Below are 21867 nucleotides of genomic sequence, written 5' to 3'. Positions count from 1 at the left end.
TCAGCAATAATCGAAGCGGATGCAGAAATAACTATGTTGGTAGAGGGTATGTATTTTAATTCCTTGAGTGTTTCGTCTTCTGACAGATCAGACACGGACCGCCACAAATTCCTCTCCTGCGCCAACCTCTTCATCAGTCAGTAGAACTTGCAATTCCTGGACTATTTGTTGGTCGTAACCCGATCTTTGTCCTCCTCTGCAGATTATACTCACTACAGTTTCCTCTATTAACAAGGAAGTTATTCACAGGTGTCTTAATCATGTCCTATCATCTAGTCCCTTCACCCATCATTGCCCACTCATTCCACAACAATCCACCTAACTTTCAACACCCTTGTGTATCACCACATCTCAGTTCATCGATATCAGCTATTCCGGTGTTGCCACAGCAATTGTTCACTACAATGCAATGTTGTAATCCAAACGGTCTGCATATTCTCAGAAACGTCTTCCTCAAATTAGGACTTTTGTTTGGTACTGATAAACGTCGTCTGGCCAGGAATATCTTATTTGTCTGTTCCCTGTGCTAGTCTGTTTTTACACTTTCCTTGCTTCGCTACGGTCGCAGGTTCGAATCCTGCCTCGGGAATGGATGTGTGTGTTGTCCTTAGGTTAGTTAGGTTTAATTACTTCTAAGTTCTAGGCGACTGATGACCTCAGAAGTTAAGTCGGATAGTGCTCAGAGCCATTTGAACATTTTTGTTTTGTTTTGTTTGTTATTTTGCTTCCAAGGTAGCCGAGTTCAGTGGCTTCGTCTACTTACTAGTCACCAATTTTAATGAGAAGTTTCCCACTACCTCATTTCCACTGACTCTTCTTACTTCCGTATTTCTTAGGTTTACTCTCACTCCATCGTCTGTTGTCATTAGACTGTCCATACCAGTCAACAGATCTTGTAATTGTTCTTCATGTTCCCTGAAGACAGCAAAGTAATTAGCGAATCTGATATCCTTTGACCCAGATTTTTAATCCCACTCTTAAACTTTTCTTTTATTACCGTCATTGTTTTTTCTATAGATAGAATGAACGGTAGAGGCGAAAGTCTGCTCCCCTGTCTTACATCCTTTTTAATCCAAGTGCGCAGTCCGTGGTCTTCAAATATTGTTGTTTCCTCTTGGTTCATGTGCATGTCTATATAGTTCGTCTTCTTCATTAGAGTACTCCTAGATTTCACGTAATTTCTAATTCTTGCACGATTTTCTATTATTTTCTTAGATCGATAAATACTACGGATGGCTCTGGTGTTTCCTTAAGTCTTCGCTCAGTTTTCAAGAACAACGTCCGAAAAGCCTCTTCCGAAGCCGAGCTGATCGTCATCTACCAGCTCTCAGAGTTTCTTTTCCGTTCTTCTGTGTATTATTCATATCAACTGCTTGGATGCGTGAGACATTAAGCTGATGGACGGTAAACCTCAAATTGTTCTGTCCTTCCTGTATCTGGAATTGTGTGGATGATATTTTCCGCAATTCTGATGGCATGTCAACACAATCGTAGACGGTTCACATCAAGATGAACAAGCGTTTGGCTGCCCTTTGCCCCGTTATATTAGAAATTCCCGAGAAAACACATCTATCCTTTTATCTTATTTGATCGCTGATCACCTAAAGCTCTGATGAAATATTACATGTAGATTGACGTTTCTTCTCAAATCACGTTACATTACAAGTTTACCTCTGGCAGAGACCTTCATTGTATTCATTCTACGTATTCGCTCTCTCCTCCGCGTTTAAAAGAGGTATTTCCTCTTAGTGATGCCACCTTTTCTTTTAATTTCTCTGAAGGTTGAGTTAACTTACAATATTCATAGTCAGCCCTTCCTACTATCGTTTCTTCTCCGATTCATTCACATTTCCTTTCAGCCATTTCGCATTGGAATACCAGCGCGTCTTATTTATTTCATTCCTAAGTGGCTTACTTTGATGTGTTTCTGCTTTTCTTTAAATATTTTTGTGCTCTCTTCTTTTTTTAATAGGTTGAAGTATTTATTGGCGTTACCTTCCTTGTACATATGTTTGTAGTCCAACTTCCGTGACTGTGCCCTTAGGGATGTCCAATCACGTTCAGATTAACTGGCTACTGTGGTATTCATTATCGCAGTATCTGCAGCCTTAGAGAACTTCAAACGAACCTCATCATTGCCCAGTACTACGTATATCACATGTTTCTACAGTAATTCTTCCAGACCATTCTCTTTATCTTCTGTCTGCTCATCAGTTTACTACGTTGTGGTCCATTCTACGTCTGCTCCCGGGTACGCTTTACAGTTAAATACAAGATTTCGGAATCTCTATCTGGCGATGATGTAATTTAGCTGGAAACGTCCCGTCTTTCTGGGTCTTTCCCAAGTACATCTCCTCTCTTCCTCTGCGAAAGATTACTCCATTTCTTTCATTTGCGACGTCCAGAGCATGAGAATTTTTAATTGCTTTCACCAGAACTGACGGAGAACAAGGGAGCTATGCGGGAACTCAACGCAAACTTCCAGAGGCTGTTGCCAGCTAGCATCCCCATTAAGAGGGAGGAACGCATCACCATTGCTCGAGACATCAAGAGGTTCTACTTTGAAAATCAACCCCTCGAAGACTCAACCGTCGAAATGTATGCTGATGTAAGTCTCAATCTTTTTCTGTTCTTTGTCTTAGCGAGCTGTATATATAAATGTATGTAGTGTTTTACTACAAACACACTCAATATTTTGTAGTGAAGTTTTTAGACAATTGGTAACAACTTTTTCTACTCAAATATTTTTGAGTTAAATAACTCGCTTTAGTTTTTCCTCGGAGATTAATATAACTGAATAATGGAAATGAAAAACGCATTAAGTGCCAAATCTCAGATCCCTCAGGAGAATCAAAAGCGGTAGTTTTCACATGATTAATTTGTACCCAGAAGATTGAGAAGGTATTATTACACCACAGTATTATGCTACTCACCGCATCTCCGAAAAAAATGAAACAATGAGACAAATTAAACAAAAAGTACTTCATGAAGAAAGTTCCAAGAGCCATACCAGGACACTGACTGGGTCTAAGTGCCAATAAGAAAGTTTTTGCAAGTTGATTCTTGCAAAAAAGAAAACAGCAAGCATGCTTTTTATTTACACAAATAGCACTCCGACCGGGTTCGAACAGAAAGGTTTATTTTCATTATATTTGGTGTCGTTTACATTAACTGTCTACTACTGTTTAATGTAAGCAACAACAAATGTAAGACCGCCCGGGGTGGCCGAGCGGCTCTAGGCGCTACAGTCTGGAACCGCGTGACAGCTACGGACGCAGGTACGAATCCTGCTTCAGGCATGGATGTGTGTGATGTCCTTAGGTTAGTTAGGTTTAAATAGTTCTAAGTTCTCGGGGACTGATGACCTTAGAAGTGAAGTCCCATAGTGCTCAGAGCCATTTGAACCAGCCAACAAATGTAATACTAGCATGAACAGCCGCCTGAACATGAATTGTCAATTCGAGAATTGTAAAGGCGCTATTTGTGTAAATAAGTGGCATTGTTACCATGGATGGTTGCTGTTTTCTTCTTTGTAAGAACAGATTTGTACTTTTTACACAGCCACATTTTTAAAAATGTTAGTTTTTGACAAAAAAGTGGGAAGAAAGTTCTTATTCCAAGTGCCATTACTACGAAGGCACTACGTTTTATTTGTGATAATGCAAGTACGGAAATACAGGAGTAGGTTTTTAACTAATTGAACTTTGGTTAACAGAAATTACTTCTTACATTTATTTTAAATTTTGGAACTACAGAGGGAACCACAACTTGTCACAAAGACCATAATCCGTCTAGTAACCCATGTTTAAAAAACTTTCTCCATGGTTTGGCACTTTCAGATCTACTGCAAAATCACTATTAATTATGCTCCTTTTATTGTTTATTCTTCATTTTCGATCATCGCTTTCGTAACGAAAACCTTTCTTAACATCTAAATATGCAGCTAGTTCTCTAAATAAATATGGTTATAATTTTTAAATGCGTTACTTTTGTCTTTAGGAGGAGACTTCAGACAGTAAGTTGGATACGTCTTCCCACACTTAGAGCTTTTGCGACAAGAATTTCACGTGTTAGGTGAGTAAATGCTCTGGGTCTGCTGTAAACACAGCCATTGCGCTACGGATAACAGGTGCATCGCAGTGTGGAAGTGAAATAGCCCAGCAACTGGAAATCTTAAGTATGCGGGCTTGGCCGCCTCGGTAGCTGCACGGTCAGAGGGGCAGGATGCTAAGCAAAGGGCTGGGTTCGAATCCCGATTGTGTCGAAGACTTTATCCGTTCAGAGATTGGGTGTTTTGTTGTCAATGGTAATTACTATTGAACTGTAAGCCAACACGGTGAAGAAAAAAAGTACACTAGCAAAAGGTCTAAATTGAACATAGATTCCCTTAGAAATTCCGACGATGTATGGACCAAATGCGATGTAAGGTCCAGCCGTACTGAAATAGTGTCATCAATTTGGTCAATCCCACACGTAGGTGGATGACTCCTATCGGGAAGGAAGGCCATCGACATCTACTAGATTCGATAGTGACCAGGCAATCGAGGAGTCGATTCACAGCAGTGACAGGTTTTTTAACGGTGAGGACATTAATGTGCCGGTTCTCTAATGGCTCCGTGACCATGGAGAGCATTTCTATCGTCGATGGTTTAGACAATTGGTAGAACCTTCCTAACGTCGGTTACAGATATGGAGCATTAAATAAATATTACTTGGCCTTCTTTAAAAGAATTTTTATGTTATTTACAAATTTCAACACCTCCTAAGCTTTTCACTCTAAATAAGATCATACAATAGGGTTAGTGCATGTACTTCTGTCCGAAAACTGGTTCAGGAAGCAGTAGTCCATGGTTCCTCTTAATCATGTCTTTCACTTTCTTGTGGTAATGTTTCCATAGCAACTTCATCCCATAACACGTATTTCTTTATAACTAATCGAGAAATAAAATAATAACTTTCATAGACTTAGCTTTAAAATTTTGTGACACAACGAAACATTTTATTAAAATTTTTCGTCCCCTATTTTACTCCCTTACTAGTTGAATTTCCAAAAATGCTGCAACACTTTTTTCTTTTCACTTCTTACTGAGAAACCAAACGCCAATTTTCATAGTTCTAGCGTCATAATTGCCTTAATAGTGACATATTTTAAAAAAGTCTTTCATCTCCTATTTCAGCTGCTTGGAACCATAATTTCGAAGATAACTTCTTAAAAAATACCTACAGTATAAGACCCATAGCCTCTCCAAATTTCAAACCTTAGCGGTTTTGGCTGGGCGATTTAGAGTCAGTCCGGCCCTATTCCATCCCATTAAGGGTCGAATTTCCAAAAACAGTGAAGCATGCATTTTATCGTTTCTAACTGAAAAGGCTAATGGCCATTGTCATACATATAACTACAAAAAACGATTTCACAACTAAATATCTTCATAAACCATTTCACCCCTCTATTTCAGCCCCTTAGGGGTTGAGTGTTCAAAAAGAGTGAAATGTGTAATTTTTTACTTCTAAAAGAGAAACCAAAGACTAATTTTTCATAGACTTTTCTGCAAAAATGCTTGCAAACTGAAATATTTCTACAAAAAATTTCGTCTTCTATTTCACCTATATGGGTTGAGTTACAAAAAGCAGTGAAAAATTTACTTTTTGTGTCTGACCAAGAAGCCAACTTAAAATTTTTATAAATGTGGCTTTAAAAACGGTTTCATACTGAGATATTTCATAAGACACACCTTTAGTGGTGGAATTTCCAATAGCACTGAAGCATGTATTTTTTTCATTTTCAACCGAGAACTCAAATGACAGCTTTCATAGATCTGACTTATAAATGAATTTAGTAGTTCTATAATAATTATTTATTTTAAAGAAACTTTGACCCATTATTTTACTCCCATAAGAGTTAAATTTAAAAAATTGCTGAAGCACTCTTCAAGCAACCGACAGCTGAGCCTCCAGGCCATCACAATCTCCCTTTGGTCAAACTGATAAATCGTGCTCCTTCCCCAAAATGACAGCACGCCCACTGACACTACAAGCACCGTGTTCACTAGCTGGCGCTGCAATCGCCTGGACGCGTTTACATCGACAGTAGGTCGGTGGTTATAGTATTCTGGCAGATCAGTGTATACCTTTAGAAAAGGGTGAATAAGATAATTATAGTAACTGGACTAACCCCATAAAATTATGTACAAAAGCCCTAAATGTAAGACTGAAAAATGTTATGGAAAACATCATATCTGAAGAACAAACAAATTTTGGATAGGGACGGTCAATATTTGACAATCTTTTCACAGTACATCAAGCTATAGAAAAGAGACGAGAATTAAATAGCCGGAATCCATTTTGCTGTTATAGATTTCCAAAAGGCACTTGGTACAGTGAAGAGGGAAATGCTATGAAATAAAATGGCTGAACGAGACGCTCTATCTCATTTCATCAATGCTATAAAGAGCTTATACACAAACCCCAAACTGTTATAGATATTGGAAATAAAGTCAAAAGCCGATAAAGACAAAAGAAGGGTTAGGATAAAGATACCATATTTTTCCGGCGCTCTTTAGTGTTCACATAGATGAAGTGATCAGTAAATGGAAAAAATTGACTACATGTCATTTTATGCGCAGATGGCCTCACTGCGATTGCAGAGAATGAAGATGACTTTTGGATGGTGGTCTATTAGACGTAGCAGATAACCCCATGTTACAATCTGACACTGTCTGCAGATAAAACAAAAGTGATGCCATCTCAGGGCATACAGCCAGTAAGATCTAAATAGCCTTGAATAACAAAGTCTTGGCTTCCGTGGCCGTTGTCACCGTCAAAAAAATTCTTCTGTAATTTTGACTGCATTGTCAATATATAAAATTGTCCGACGTTTCGGCCACTATTGTTAACGGCCTTCTTCAGGGCTTTGTGCTGAGCTGACTGCTGGATATCCGGCCGCAGTGGCAGAGCGGTTCTAGGCGCTTCAGTCTGGAACCGCGCGACCGCTACGGTCATAGGCTCGAATCCTGCCTCGGGCATGGATTTGTGTAATGTCTTTAGGTTAGTTAGGTTTAAGTAGTTCTAAGTTCTAGGGGACTGATGACCTCAGATGTTAAGTCCCATAGAGCTCAGAGCCATTTGAACCATTTGACTGCTGAATGAGAGAGACTTTAAATCTTATATTTGTAGCGGAAGCAGCTGTTTACGTGATTTGATAGGGTACTTGAGGACATGGGTGTTAGTGGTTCTTTATTGGTCTTTATATTATTTATTTCCTTTAAGCACTAAAGCTCCAAAGAAACTGGTATAGGCAAGCGTTCCCAAACACGGTGATATGTAAACAGGCAGAATACGGCTCTGCGACCGGCAACGTCGGTATAAGATAATAAGTGCCTGGGGCAGTTGTCAGATCGGTTAATGCCACTACAATGGCAGGTTAGCGAGATTTAAGTGAGTTTAAACTTGGTATTATAGTCGGAGGACGAGTGATGAGACGCAGTATTTCCGAGGTAGCCATGAAGTGGGAATTTTTCCATACGACCATTTCATGTGTGTACCGCGAATATCAGGAATCCGGTAAAACATCAAATCTCTGAGATCGCTTCAGCTGGAGTAAGATCCTGCAAGACTGGGACCAACAACGACTGAAGAGAATCGTTCAGCTTAACAGAAATGCAACCCTTGCGCAGACTGCTGCAGATTTAAAGACTGGGTCATCAACAAGTGTCAGCGTGCGAACCATTCAACGAAACATCAGTACGGGCATTGGGAGCCGAAGGACCACTCGTGTACCCTTGATGACTGAACGACACAAAGCTTTACGCGTCGCCTGGGCCGGTCAACATCGCGTTTGACTTTTGATGAATAGATAAATGTTGCCTGGTGGGACGAGTCCTATTTCAAATTGTATTGAGCGGATGGACGTGTGGGGGTATGGAGACAAGTAGATGAATCCATGGACCCTGCATGTCAGCAGGGTAGTGTATAAGTTGGTGGAGGCTCCGTAATGGTTCAATTGATTCTAAGCGCTGTGGTCATCACTCTCGTAGACCTAGAACTACCTAAACATAACTAACCGAAGGACATCACACACATCCATGGAAGAGTCTGAATTCGAACCTGCGACGGTAGCTGCAGCGCGGTTCCGGGCTGAAGCGCCTTGAACCGCTCGTCCACACTGGTCGGCGCTCTGCAATGGTGTGAGGCGTGTGCAGTTGGAGTGATATGGAACCCGTGATACATCTAGATACGCTTCTGATAGGTGACACATACGTAAGCATCCTGTCTGATCACCTGCATCGATTCATGATCATTGTGCATTCTCACAGACTTGAGCAATTCCAGCAGGACAATGTGACGCCGCGCACGTCGAGAACTGCTACAGAATGGCTCCAGGAACACTCTCCTTAATTTAAACAGTTCTCGCACTCTCCCCGTGCCATCTTAGGAATGGCGTGGATGACGTTTTTCTGAATACCTCATGGTATGTCTGCAGAATCATATATCCTACAAAACAGTTTGAAAAGTCATTAGTTGCCACTTAAGGCAGTGACTTGAGAAATTCAAACAGACTATCTTTTCCACCTTAATTGTAGGCAAGTCTTGTAAAACTCTGTTAATTTGTAGTAATGTATCGTTTATGTCTTCCTTATCAAATGGCTCTGAGCACTATGGGACTTAACATCTGAGGTCATCAGTCCCCTAGTACTTAGAACTACTTAAACCTAACTAACCTAAGGACATCACACACATCCATGCCCAAGGCAGGATTCAAACCTGCGACCGTAGCAGTCGCGCGGTTCCGAACTGCGCGCCTAGAACCGCGAGACCACCGCGACCGGCTGTCTTCCTTATCGACCAACCTTCTTTCATCAGAATCGTTGAGGTCTTCAGTGTTCTCTTTATAACTGTTCTGTGTCTCCTCTACATTGTACAGTGGGATTCCTGATATCGCTTAATGTTAACGCCTTTGTCTTTCTTTCACTGAAGACTGTTTTGACTTTATATGCTGACTCTGTCCTTCCGACGATCATATCCCTTTCTATTTCTTCATGATTTTGCTGCAGCCAACGGTTTTAGCTACGTTTAGGTGTGTATTGATTTTATTGCTAAATGATTTATGCTGCAGTTTTCCTTCATTTTCCTGAATATTTGAGTACATCGTCTTTGGTATATCAGTTGAAGTATTTCCTCCGTTAACCAAGATTTCTTTGCAATTACCTACATTTTCCTGTCCTACTTTTGTGATTTCTTCTTCAACTTATCTGCCCGCTGTGGGCAGAGATAGCTTCAAGAGCAACTCACCATTCATCAGTACTTCAGTAGGCCAATTCTTTACACATCGGTCCTTCGTGGCGATTCACTACAATTTCGGTTGTACTGTTCACTATTGGTATAACAGTGCTTTTTTGAGACTAAGTAGGGAAAATGATATAGATAGGTAGTAAGTAGACGATAGCTAATTTCTTTACGTAAATGACATTCTTTAGATTTAAGAACCACAACAACCACTACTTAATGGTTTTTTTCTACCAAACTATTGCTGAATAGGCCTCCGATCATAGAGAACTCTGTTCAAAGTCTCTTGAAAGAAATTTCAATAAATTCATTTATGTGCATATTTCTTACGAGACGAAATTATGCTTCTCCCTTAGCGTACAAAATAGTGCCCCAGCTTGTTACAAAACTTCGACATCCGTTTCATTGCGTGCGACAAGGTATATAGGAAATCGACACGTTCACTGTCAGCATTGTGCAGTAACGTCTCACAACGATCTCCGCCGAAATTGTTTCCTTTGGTGTAGCCTTGTTGTTGTTGTTGTGGTCTTCAGTCCTGAGACTTGGTTGATACAGCTCCCCATGCTACTCTATCCTGTGCGAGCTTCTTCATCTCCCAGTACTTACTGCAACCTAGATCCTTCTGCATCTGCTTAGTGTATTCATCTCTTGGTCTCCCTCTACAATTTTTACCTTCCACGCTGCCCTCCAATGCTAAATTTGTGATCCCTTGATGCCTCAGAACATGTCCTACCAACCGGTTCCTTCTTCTTGTCAGGTTGTGACACAAACTCCTCTTCTCCCCAATTCTATTCAATACCTCCTCATTAGTCATGTGGTCTACCCATCTAATCTTCAGCATTCTTCTGTAGCACCATATTTCTAAAGCTTCTCTTCTTGTTCAAACTATTTATCGTCCATGTTTCACTTTCATACATGGCTACACTCCATATAAATACTTTCAGAAACGACTTCCTGAAACTTAAATCTAACTCGATGTTAACAAAATTCTCTTCTTCAGAAACGCTTTCCTTGCCATTTCCAGTCTACATTTTATATCCTCTCTACTTCGACCATCATCAGTTATTTTGGTCCCCAAATAGCAAAACTCCTTTTTTACTTTAAGTGTCTCATTTTCTAATCTAATTCCTTCAGCATCACCCAACTTAATTCACTGCATTCCATTATCCTCGTTTTGCTTTTGTTGATGTTCATCTTATATCCTCCTTTCAAGGGTGTAGCCTTACTTTCAAATACATTGGTAGTGAATGTAGTATCGGTAAACTGCATTTTTAGCCTGGACTAGAGAATGAATCTGTCAAGCTGAAAACTTGACAACTGCAGTAGTGCTTATGAATGCCGTTAATGAATCGAAGATTTTTTTCTCTTGTTACAGCTGCGCGGCGACCTCTTCTTCGTGTACCCATCCCTTGTGGCGGCGCGAGTACAGTCTGCAGTCGCCGGGGCACAACCGGTGTATTTCTATCACTTCGACGCCGTCACGAACCTTAACATGTTCAAGAAGATCTTTGCCAAAGAAGATATTGCCGGTAAATACATAATTCTGGTCATAAAGTGTCCTAGCTTGTTTTCTAGCAGAAATTACGAAATAATGAAGTAATATTCTTAATCGAAATATAAGAGGCGATCAAAAAGTTTCCGTTCTACGGCCGCACATCCGGAATCGGTATGCCGATCAGGAACGTCGACGTGAGCACTGAGGCAATCATCCCATCGGTGCAACAGGTTGAAGGTATCCGTCTGGTACAAGAAGCTCTCATGAGTTAAAAAGTCAATATTTACCTGCTGCACCGTCTTTTCCGACAGAATCACAGACACTTCGAGGCTTGTTTTATGGGACCGAAGTCGTGATAATCCCCTGGCCAGAGGTCAGGACTATTGGGGGGGGGGGGGGGGGATGTTCGTCTCGAGTGCCGAGTGCCATGGACAGGGCCAGCTTCCCAGATTGACCGACGTCTTGTGTCGAATCGCGACCACCACAGAACTTGGCGCACCATTCCACACGTTGATTTTCGACGTACATGCTTACCCACACACTTTCTTCATTCTCCAACAGATATCTGCAGGTGTTTGTCACTCAGCAGCCAAGAAAACAATAACAGCAAAATGGTTCCGTTTGATCACGTTTGATAACAACGTCACTGTAGTTCACGATGTCACATTTACCACACGCCGTGGCAAAGACACGAAATCCAAACAATCCAAACAACTCCCCTGCATGCATGTCAATGCTTATAGACCGGCATTGGAGCCCCACTACGTTGCTTATACGCTGGAGAGACGCTATCAAACTGAAACGTTTTGATCGCATCTTAAAAAAATTAGCGAGGTATAAAAGTATAATAGCATTTCAGGTTGAACCACTTCCAACTTTATAATGAACGAGGTAACAGACCCTGCAGTAATAATCGATTATATTTATAGGGGCCTCTCATGCCGATGACGTCGTCTATTTATTCTCTGGAGAAATGTACAAAGACATCCCCAAAGGTCCAGAAACTGTGGAAGGAAAAGCAATAGCGCGTATGACCCGACTGTGGACGAACTTCGCCACTAAGGGGTAAGTACTGTAGCTGAACAATAATATACCTCATGACAATAAATTTCTGTTATTTGATAGTGTAGCTCTGTAGATTGGCTCTTCTTCGTCAGCTCACCTTGCCCCATTACGACGTATTTAGTTTTGAAGAAAAAAGAAAAGTCAACATAAGAACAGAAATCTGTTATAACCAAGGTATGTAACTCGTGTTACAATATCTTTTTTATCCCGTTAAAAAGCACACTGGTCGTTTTCGAGTGCTGTGGGTGGTGCTGAATTGTTTCTATTGGCCATGTGACTCTCCCCTACAGACGTAAGTCATGGGAGTGAAGTGGTGTGTACGTGCCAGTTACTTGTGTGGGGTCAGAGCAGTGTGATCGGTCGACGTGAAGACATGTCAGAATGGCAGAAAGGAACTATCATGTTTGGATGATTCATGACCAAACCGTCAATAAACATCACCTTGGACTGTCTAAGGTACAGTAAATTTCCATGAAGCTATGGAACACTTTTGTTGCGCCTTCATTGCTCATAAGCTTGATTATTCCACTGACAGTATAAATCTTCAGTGTTCTGTTGATTGCTGTCAGCCGTCTGAAATGGCCAGTGTGTCGACTGCGATTGAAAATGAAGAAAACAGAGTTTCGTGCTGTCGTTGAACATTTTTAATTGAAGGATTGGGCTGCCGTACAAATAAAAACATAATGGGATGAAGTTCAAGCTGACACTGCACCATCGTTGAAGACCTTTAACGTTTGGATTAATGAATTTGAACGTCGCTGGACAAGCACCGAAGACGATGCAGGCTCCGGATCTCTATAAGTGGTCACTACAAGAGAAACCATTGAAAAACTTATGATGCGGTGATGTAATACCGCCAAATAAAAATACATTACATTGCTCACACTGTAGGCATCGTAGCTGAGCGAATGCATAATATGCTGCATGGCTATGAGGCAACTGTGTTCGAGATAGGTGCCATGATTGGTTACAGTCGAGCAACACTCATCTGACAAAACATTTCAACACAACGTCTGGCGATGTTTAATCACAATCAGAAAGACTTCTTGCACCAATCTGTGACTGTTGATGAAAAGTAGACCCAGAACTACCCACCAGAATCAGGATATGGGACATAGGCTGATGAAAATTCACCGAAGAGGGCAAAGACCACTTTGTCAGTTTGTAAAGTGGAGGCCACTGTTTCTTTTTGGATTCCCATGGAATAATTCAATAAATTACTTGGAAAAGGCAGAACCATAACTGGACCGTTTGAAACTTGTATTGGCTGCAAAGAGAGCAAGGTAGGCAGGCAAAATTGTGCTCTTTCGCCAGGATAATGCACCATACCACATATCAGTGAAACCGATGGTGAAGGTACATCGATTGGGCTTCGATTTGTTTCCTCATCCGCACTATTTACTAGAGAGCCAAGTCACTTCTTCTCGTTTTCTGTCTTATAACTTCGGTTTGTAGGGAAGAAAGTTTCATGAAATCAGGAAGTGATTGTTGCAGTCAACGAATATATTTTGCAGTCAACGAGTACTAAGAGCAACAGAACCTATTTTTCCTATGGGATGAAAAATCTGGAGGATCGCTAGACCTAGTTCATATCCCTCAAAGGACATTATGTCGAAAAATAAGGTGAGTTGTTCACGAAACAAACTCCTTTACCAGACTTATCAAATCACCGTCGAACTACTGGTAGCCATATACACGCTGTTAAGAGCACTAGTTGTAGAAGTATCCTAACCGATTGAGACCTCAAACACGTGTTATGCCTTACTACAGTCTGTCTGTCTGAAACAGGAATTGCTGCTGTAAGGAAATGCAAGCCGATTCATACCAGTTTTCGAACGAACATTGCGATCGAGACTGCATGGAATGGAAATACGAGTCTGGTGTATCGCAGATAACCAGTGCTCTCAGCGACACTGCATAACTGCCAGAGAGAGGGGTGCAGTGTGGTCCGGAGAGTAGTTATTTGGCCACATTATAAATGATTGAAAGCAACGCGTGGACAGACGGCCTGAAGAAGTGTTTACTCCGCAGTGTGTGGCGGGCTGCGTTTAGGTTAGCGGGTTGGGAGGTGATTTCTTGTACATGAGCCCGGATGTTTATTTCAACATTCTCGGTGACCAGATGTTGCCCATTCATCTACATCATCATGATGAATGAGATGTAAATACTCCCGTTTTGCAGGTTCTCAATAGCCACGTTCGAACGATGGCCATTAAGGGTTCCGATCACTCCTCGACTTGGCTGCTAAGAAAAACGATATTAAATTCTTTGGATGACATCGAGAACTGTTGATAAAATTTTTCGTGTTGAATAAATCGCTCCAGTTGTAATTGACAAGTCCTCTCTTTGGATAAAAACGTACACACGACCTGGGTTTCAGGATGTGAATCCCATCTTGTTTCAGGATGTAAATTTCATCTTCAGGCGCTTAATTGAGTACTCAGAATGACACCGGGCAACCGGAGCCATGTAAGCGCCCAGCCGGAGGCTCAGCAAAACCGGTTAGCAGCCGGCCGTGCGAACCGCAGTGAGAAATCTGAGTACAAATATATGAGTATACACATAAATCAGGGAGTGAAAGCCACCGGAACTAATTCCGAGGGCGAGAGGACAAACGAAGTGGTGGAAGTACATCTGTCCTCACACTGCCATTAACATTGATGAACCTTGTTTAACATGCCATCCCCTTGACGACACGGGATAAGGCCAGTAAAAAGAAAACGGTGAACTAAAGATAAATATTGGGAAAAGTTGGAAATGAAGGAGGTGAGACCTGGATAAGTGTAAGTACCCAGAGATTGTTCAGTTTCAAATTAAGCAGTAGGCAACGATTGACAAACGAGATAAAGTAATGCAGTAGAAGATAATTGGGTAGCTTTGAGAAATTAAACAGTGAATGCAGCAGAGGATCAAATAAGTAAAAAGGACAAATTCTGGTAGGGGTCGCTGGACGTAACAATAGGTATTGAACTGATGAAAGAAAAGAATAAAAAAAATCGGCAAATGGGGCAGACAAGGAGAATACGTACATCTCAAAAGAGAGAATTGACAAAAGAGCAGAATGAGTAGAGGAAAAGTGTCAGTCCACAGGGCGTTCGAAAATTCCCATTAAGAAATTCAAGGGCTTGTAGAGGGGAGAGAGTACATAACATTTTGAGTGGGAACCCATGTTCGGAAACGTACCGTCCCCGTTCTACGATGGCTTCGATTCAGATGTTTAACTCTTCCACTTCTTGAGGAAGTGACTTAGGCGTAACATAGTACAATTATTAGGTAACTGTTCAAAGGAAACAAACGAAACATCCGTTGATCACTTAAGTGTATTTGCTTGTATTAACAGTGAAACATTATGTGTTTACATTATTCCGAAACAAGAAAGAACCCAGAATACTGCACGTACAGAACAATATTGATGTATTACAACAGCGGGTCGAAGTAGCGACCACCAATATTGTTACAGACTTGAAACTTCCTGGCAGATTAAAATTGTGTGCCCGACCGAGACTCGAACTCGGGACCGTAGCGTACACGCGGCTGTAGACTGAAGCGCCTAGAACCGCACGGCCACAACGGCCGGCCGTAAATAACTGCCCACTGATTTCTGTTTGCAGGGGAACCGCCAGATGCTCATCAGGAAACTTTGGTGGCAGAGACATTAACATGATTTACCTGTGAGTTCCTCTAACTACTGTGGCACGATTGTGCCTTCCAGAAATGGACAACAGTAATAGTGAAAGACGACATTTGTTGTCAGGGAAGACATTAAGCATGAAGGGATGCAGCCGATCCGCGGCTGACATGGTGCCTTCCATTACTACCACTCATCCCATTCTATCACTGCGTCACGTATCCTCCACTTGGAGGCATCCAAGTTTGCAGTGGGCAGTGGTCAAAATGTTTTGGCTGATCAGCATAAATCCGGCGATCGCGGCCGCCAAGCCGTTGGATCACCTCGGCCTATCCATCTTTCACTTGTCATCTGTTGAGAATTCACTGAACAGCACGTTAGAAGTGACGTGGAGCCCCATCACGCTGAACGGTACACACTAAATGACATCAGGTGACCGTCTGACATAGTGCACGTTTGCCCTATTACATACCAGGAGAAGCAACTCTGAGACTTTTCTCTTTCCTTCAGCAGACGAGGATGCCTTACACATTTGAAATGAAATCGTCGTCGAACTGAAAGGTGCTGTCGTATGGGTTTCTACTCAAAGTATTGTGTACACATTCCCCTCTTTAAGTCCGAGAAATTTGCAACGGGGCTTTGTCATTCACCCTGTATAGTCGCACGTATAATTTGTAGACACACAAATGCCTCTATAGGAAAATTGAAGAGGCTTTTGGAGAAAAGAGAAGTACCTTTATGTATGTCAAGAGCCCAAATGAAAAACTACTACGATACTACATAAAGAATGGGCACCTCCGGAAATCATGTTCTCTCCTTCCACCATCGCGTGACAGAGGTCGTCCACGGACTCGCTGTACTCCAGCTACTGAAAAAACTATTGTGGATGTAATACACCAAGAACCTCAGCGATGTACACATAGCTTAGCAAGGCAGCTGCATGTCTCGCAACCCACGGTCGTTAACGTGCTGCACTGGGCTGCACCATCATTATGCTTCCATTCAACACCTGCATCCTGCAGATCGCCATCAGTGGATCAATGGTTCCAACAAGAACAGGAAGCCAACGATGGCTTCGTGAACATTGTAATATGGTCGGATAAAGCAGCATACACTCATGAGGGTATCTTCAATATTCAAAGTGCCCACCATTGGAGTGAGGTTAACCCGCATGTCACTCGCGACCGTGGATATCAAGTTCGCTTTGGTATCAATCTCTGGCCTGGAATATTGGGTGACATGTGTTTGGACCCCTACTTGTTGCCTGAAAGATTGGCTGCATGACTCTCAAAGTATCTGCCTGATGCGCTGGAAGCTGTTCCACTACAGTATTACTTTCAGTATTACTGTTGTCCATTTCTGGAAGGCAGAATCGTGCATAGGATATGGTTCCAACATGATGGAGCACCTCCTCACTCTGGTATTAATGTGCAACAGTACTTGGACAGAACATTTCCAGGGAAATGGCTCGGACGTGGAGGTCCAGTTGTATGGCCACCACGTTTACCTGACCTAGATCCCTTGGCTTTCTTCCTGTGGGGACACCTGGAGGAGCATTTTTACTCTACTCTGCCGACGGATGTGGAAGAATTGGTAGCTCGTATTCATGTTGCTCTTATTACTGTGGACGCAGCTTCGCTGCCAAGGATCCAGATCTATATGATCCGGCGGGTTGCACAATGTTTGGACGTGCATGGAGGTCGCTTTTAGCATGTGTTGTATATGGGCGCTCAGATGTCACACATTAGCAACCATTGACAATAATATCGTCCATATTAATGACCGCATGACCTTCACAACAGAGTACGAAAAGTTATTTAAAACTTGTACCGAAAGCAGACCGCAGTTACAAGAGTTGAAGAATATGAAAGTGAAGCAGTAGTTGAGAAGCTACTGAAACATGGTTGCAGCCCATTCTCGATGTTATTCAATCTGAACAGCAAACAGTACCGGAGACCAAGGAGAGGTTTGTGGAAGGAATTACTCAGAGAGAAGAAATTAGCACATTGTAATTCTCTCAGTGACAGCAAATGGCTTGGAAGAGCAGTTGGACGCAATGGTTAGAGTCTTTAAAAGAGACTGCGCGATAAACATCAAGAAAAGTAAAATAGTGTAAATAGAATGTAGTTCAATTGGATGGGGTGATACTGAATGAATTAGATTAGGAAATTAGACACAGAGACCGGGGCTTCACTTTAACTGCAGCGTGTGTCGCAGCCTCGGCCAAATGGAATCCCAAGTTTGGCCAGGAGCGACATTCGTTCCAGACTGGGGCGGCTGAAGCACTAATGGCACAGAGTTCGAGCCCAGCGTACTTCGACCGCGTCCCCCACTAATCCACCCGACTCAGCTTGCGACTGGCTAGTGACGGAAGGCATTGGGAGCGATAGGATTATAAAAAGAGAATGAAAACTTTTAGTGAAGACATCCTACAGCCATCACCTAAGGGTGACGGCGAGGTGCGCAGTCGAAATATCGTGTTACAAAAATGGTGGCCTTCGGATAAACACTCGACAGCAATATAAACGTGCTTGGATCGCTAATGGCGTGCTGTTCACTGTATAGTCATGACGTCGCTGCTCAAGTCTGAACCAGTCATTGATAGAACGTATTTCGTGAACACCTCCCCTGTGAGACGAGTTTCTGCGAGGAAGGACCGCACATTTCACCTGGTTCTAAGCATTCTGAACTGGGTGTACGGCAGCCGATGATTCCAGCCATTCCACTCTAATGATTCCTACCTCTTGCAGATGGATTCGGCCTTCTCGTGGTTTATGTTCTTCAAAGACGAACCATTTGTCACTTTGCAGGACTACATAAGAGGTTAAAGTATCCTTGCCCGATACTGCTCGGCTGTCGTATTACTCTCGACAGCGATGAGAAGCGTCCAACATCTAACATACTACAGATTCTAAGTTTGATTGAGCCATCTCCCAGCTGATCAGTGGTACTGCATGCCTGCGACGTGTATTGGTTCCTGCCCACTGCAAACGATCTTCGATGAAGGAGACGTGACGTCATCGGAGGAGGTTCCATTTCAAGTGCTCCCAAAAAACTTATTTGATCATGTTTAGATGGCTGCATATTGTGTTGTGTAGGTGAACACAGATCTCCCAGATTCTCCCAAAACTAAGTTACACAGTTCTATTCCATTATCCTCCGAGTACCTACGAGCCATGACATTCGCGTAGCGATCATCAGCTGGTGGTATTGATCGCGTGCAATCGCTGCCAAGCACATATTATCTTCTGTGGCCTACGACGGCGGCGTAATGTTCGAATAGGGCGGGCAATTTCTCCTGCTGGCAACCATCCTTATCATAAAGTGACAATGCGCATACGGTCTCAGCTTGAAATCTCCTCTTCAGGCATTTCGAGAGAATGGAATATTCCTACAAAGACGAATAGTTCCGTTCACGATTGAAGGCATAGTCGGCTCTACCAAACATCACTGACACTGTAGGTTTACTTCTACGCCCATAACTACGATAGAGTTTATGTAGTCAAAAGCTAATCATGTCTTTACTTCACAATACCTCCAGTGAACACATCGAAAATTAATTTATATTTTTACGGTTCTTGTTTTGGTAGCAGACATGTATGAACACAAACTTACTTATTAATATAGGACTGCTCACGCACGGAACACACACACACACACACACACACACACACACACACACACAATGTTTCGTCTGCTCTTCGATTATCAAACAAGAAGTGAATGGCGTCCTGCAGTGGAAACACCGGTGCTCGTCGAATCACAGCATTTGCATAGCTTCGGCGTGGCCAGTACTTGCATGGTTGCCTGTCCTGTCACACCACGTGCTATTGTTAATTTTGCCTTTGCCTTTATGGCAGAGGGAACAGGAGGTGTGGTGGGGCGGAGTCCTTGATCAGCAGTCTGATGTCCAGGACTAAATGCCACACACACACACACACACACACACACACACACACGCACATCACTACTCTTATCAACTCGCAACAGACCTACTGACATACATAGCGCTCACATTTCACCAACGAGGTATTCCTGCAGGCGCGGAGAATAGGAAAAACTTTTCCAATTAGGTGGCTTGTCATACGACTTTTATGTAATCAAACAAGAAATGACTGTTATCGTAAACCGATGCATCATTTGTTTTTTTCCGTTACGAGCACATACTCATGATACAAAACAGTTAAGTGTGAAACATCTTTTGTAACTTCTCTTATGATTAAACGATGGTTTACACGAAGCGAATACTTTATGTGAATGTAATTACCTGAACGCCTTTCTTGTTGAGAAGCTACTTTAATTAATCCATAATCGCTTTTGAATCAGAAAATAATTCATTAAACCTTTTTTTATAATTTCCGAGAACTTGTTACAAATATTCCAATGCTACCGTAAATCTTTCCCCATTTTCATTAAAAATATCACATTTCACTGTAGCACCCGTAAAACAGTAATTACTAAGATTATCACTAACTTGTACCACATTTCAGTCACAATACAGTATCTCGGAGAATGAACGAGATTTCCCTAGTGTGAAAGAGTGGAGTTAGACTGGAGATTGTGACGGATACAGTACTGCAAATTGCACGTTACTATGACGCTTCCTTGCCTCTCCTTTTAAAGTTTGTGGGCAAAAGTCTCGGGAAGGCCAGCCAAGTTCAAAGATGTCCCATATATAATTACCAGTTCTTGGAATTACGTGAAGTGTATGGCGCAAGTTTAGAAACGGTATTTCAGCTGTCTGCTACAGACAAATGTATAGTGAACACGAAAGCACGTCGCGGGCTAACTCACATGGGATGATATCGGCCCAAGACCCATGTGTCATAGCATTTCGGAGGTAATACAATAATTTGGATTTTATGGGTCAACATTGTCTAGGATGGACTTCCAATACCGCAAAAAATGTGTCCACAAATTAATTACCATACAAATGTTTGATGAATGGACTTCATGTCTCTTCCCCAGAGCTATAGATAGTCTACTGATAGATCGCCGGTGGTTCGAATGTTGGTGTCAGGTATACATTCCTGTACGGGGGTCATATGCACTGCATAGGCATTAGAACATGACGACCTTGTTTCTTCGCCAGCCCATGTGATTTGGCCACCGAAGTGCATTTCTTGAATAGTCCTGTAGCCTGAATTCTGACAGCAGCGTTAGAGAGGGTACCACAACAGATAAACACCACTCTTAATCGGCTCTCATTGCAAGGGACACAATGGAGACATTTGGGACTTACCGTAGACTACTGATACACAATTTTCGGATCAGATAATGAACGTCACTACCTTTCCTGCCAAAATTCCTACACTTGTAATTCATAAATTTATCAGTATCGCGTCACCTTGCTTTATTTATATGTATATTTGTTTATCTGTACGTTGTAACATAATGATTATCATTTTACAGGAATCCGACACCAGATCCTGAAGATCCCATTCTGTCTGTGATATGGACCCCATTCAAGAAAGACAATCACTACTACTTGAACATCACAAAGGATGGACTGAGCGTCGAAAAGGACCTAATAAAGGAAAGAATGGATTTCTGGGACAAGCTCTACAGACTGAGAGCGTGATTCCACTCATGACAAGCACCATGAACTGTGCTGCTGTGTACTGCAATAATATTCGCTAGACTCAAAAGTAACTTAACTGATTTATGTAGTGCTGCATCAGGTCCGTTTCTTTATGTTGTAATCAATAAAGTAAGTTCCTACTTAGGAAATCCGGAGACCGTAAATAAAAATCCACCATTTGAAAAAACCAAACAATTATTTCTGATCATTTAATGGCAGTATGTCCATGCTGAACAAAGCTCTTCGGCAACTAGCAAACGTCTGGACTGTGGTATCCTTGCAAGCCAAGCCGTCACTTTTATAATAAATATGCGTCTAAGTAAAGCTAAATGTTATTATCTTTACATAAAGAAAAGTATTATTTTATCAGTAACCTTCAAATCATGTGCTACTTACATGAGACTTCTATACAAAAGGAATCATTTTCAGAAGTCAAATTGATAACCAAATTACTTAATTCAACAAAACTGAATTTTAAATTGCTGGTGCACTCACGTACCATCACAATAAAATAAAAATTGTGATTAGTAGGAGGAGTGTGAATGAGAACAGTGGCATATTTAAGTTTACAAAATAATAAAAAGTTTCATTAAACCTTCAGAAACGACAATTTTTCGGAGAACCAGCTGATAAATCTTACACAAAAGTTGCAAACACGCATCAGTTAAGGAATGGTGATTGTTGACAAAGCATGTTTTGCGGTGGAAGCTATACAAATACTCCCCTGAGTTAGCTCCTTTTACAACGCAAGATGATTTTATTTACATGCCTCCACGGTATTCCAACGGAATCAACTACAACCAACTACACCACAAC

The 21867-nt window shown here is 41.8% G+C and overlaps 1 protein-coding gene across 1 annotated transcript in view; it reads left to right on the top strand.

Moving 5' to 3' along the window:
- Positions 1–21200, top strand: part of LOC124595087 (juvenile hormone esterase-like) — a 63490-nt gene extending 42290 nt beyond the window's left edge. Inside the window, exons 7-10 of the mRNA XM_047133677.1 lie at positions 2436–2608; positions 10658–10811; positions 11707–11842; positions 20883–21200. Coding sequence (XP_046989633.1) covers positions 2436–2608; positions 10658–10811; positions 11707–11842; positions 20883–21051 — 632 coding nt within the window. The 3' untranslated portion in view covers positions 21052–21200. The remainder of the gene's footprint in view (positions 1–2435; positions 2609–10657; positions 10812–11706; positions 11843–20882) is intronic.
- Positions 21201–21867: the final 667 nt, after the last annotated feature.

This window comes from Schistocerca americana, chromosome 2 (genome assembly GCF_021461395.2).
Source record: "Schistocerca americana isolate TAMUIC-IGC-003095 chromosome 2, iqSchAmer2.1, whole genome shotgun sequence".
Taxonomy (NCBI): Eukaryota; Metazoa; Arthropoda; class Insecta; order Orthoptera; family Acrididae; genus Schistocerca; species Schistocerca americana.
The sequence above is the reverse complement of the archived record's forward strand: the minus strand, read 5'-3'. Positions and strand labels throughout refer to the sequence as shown.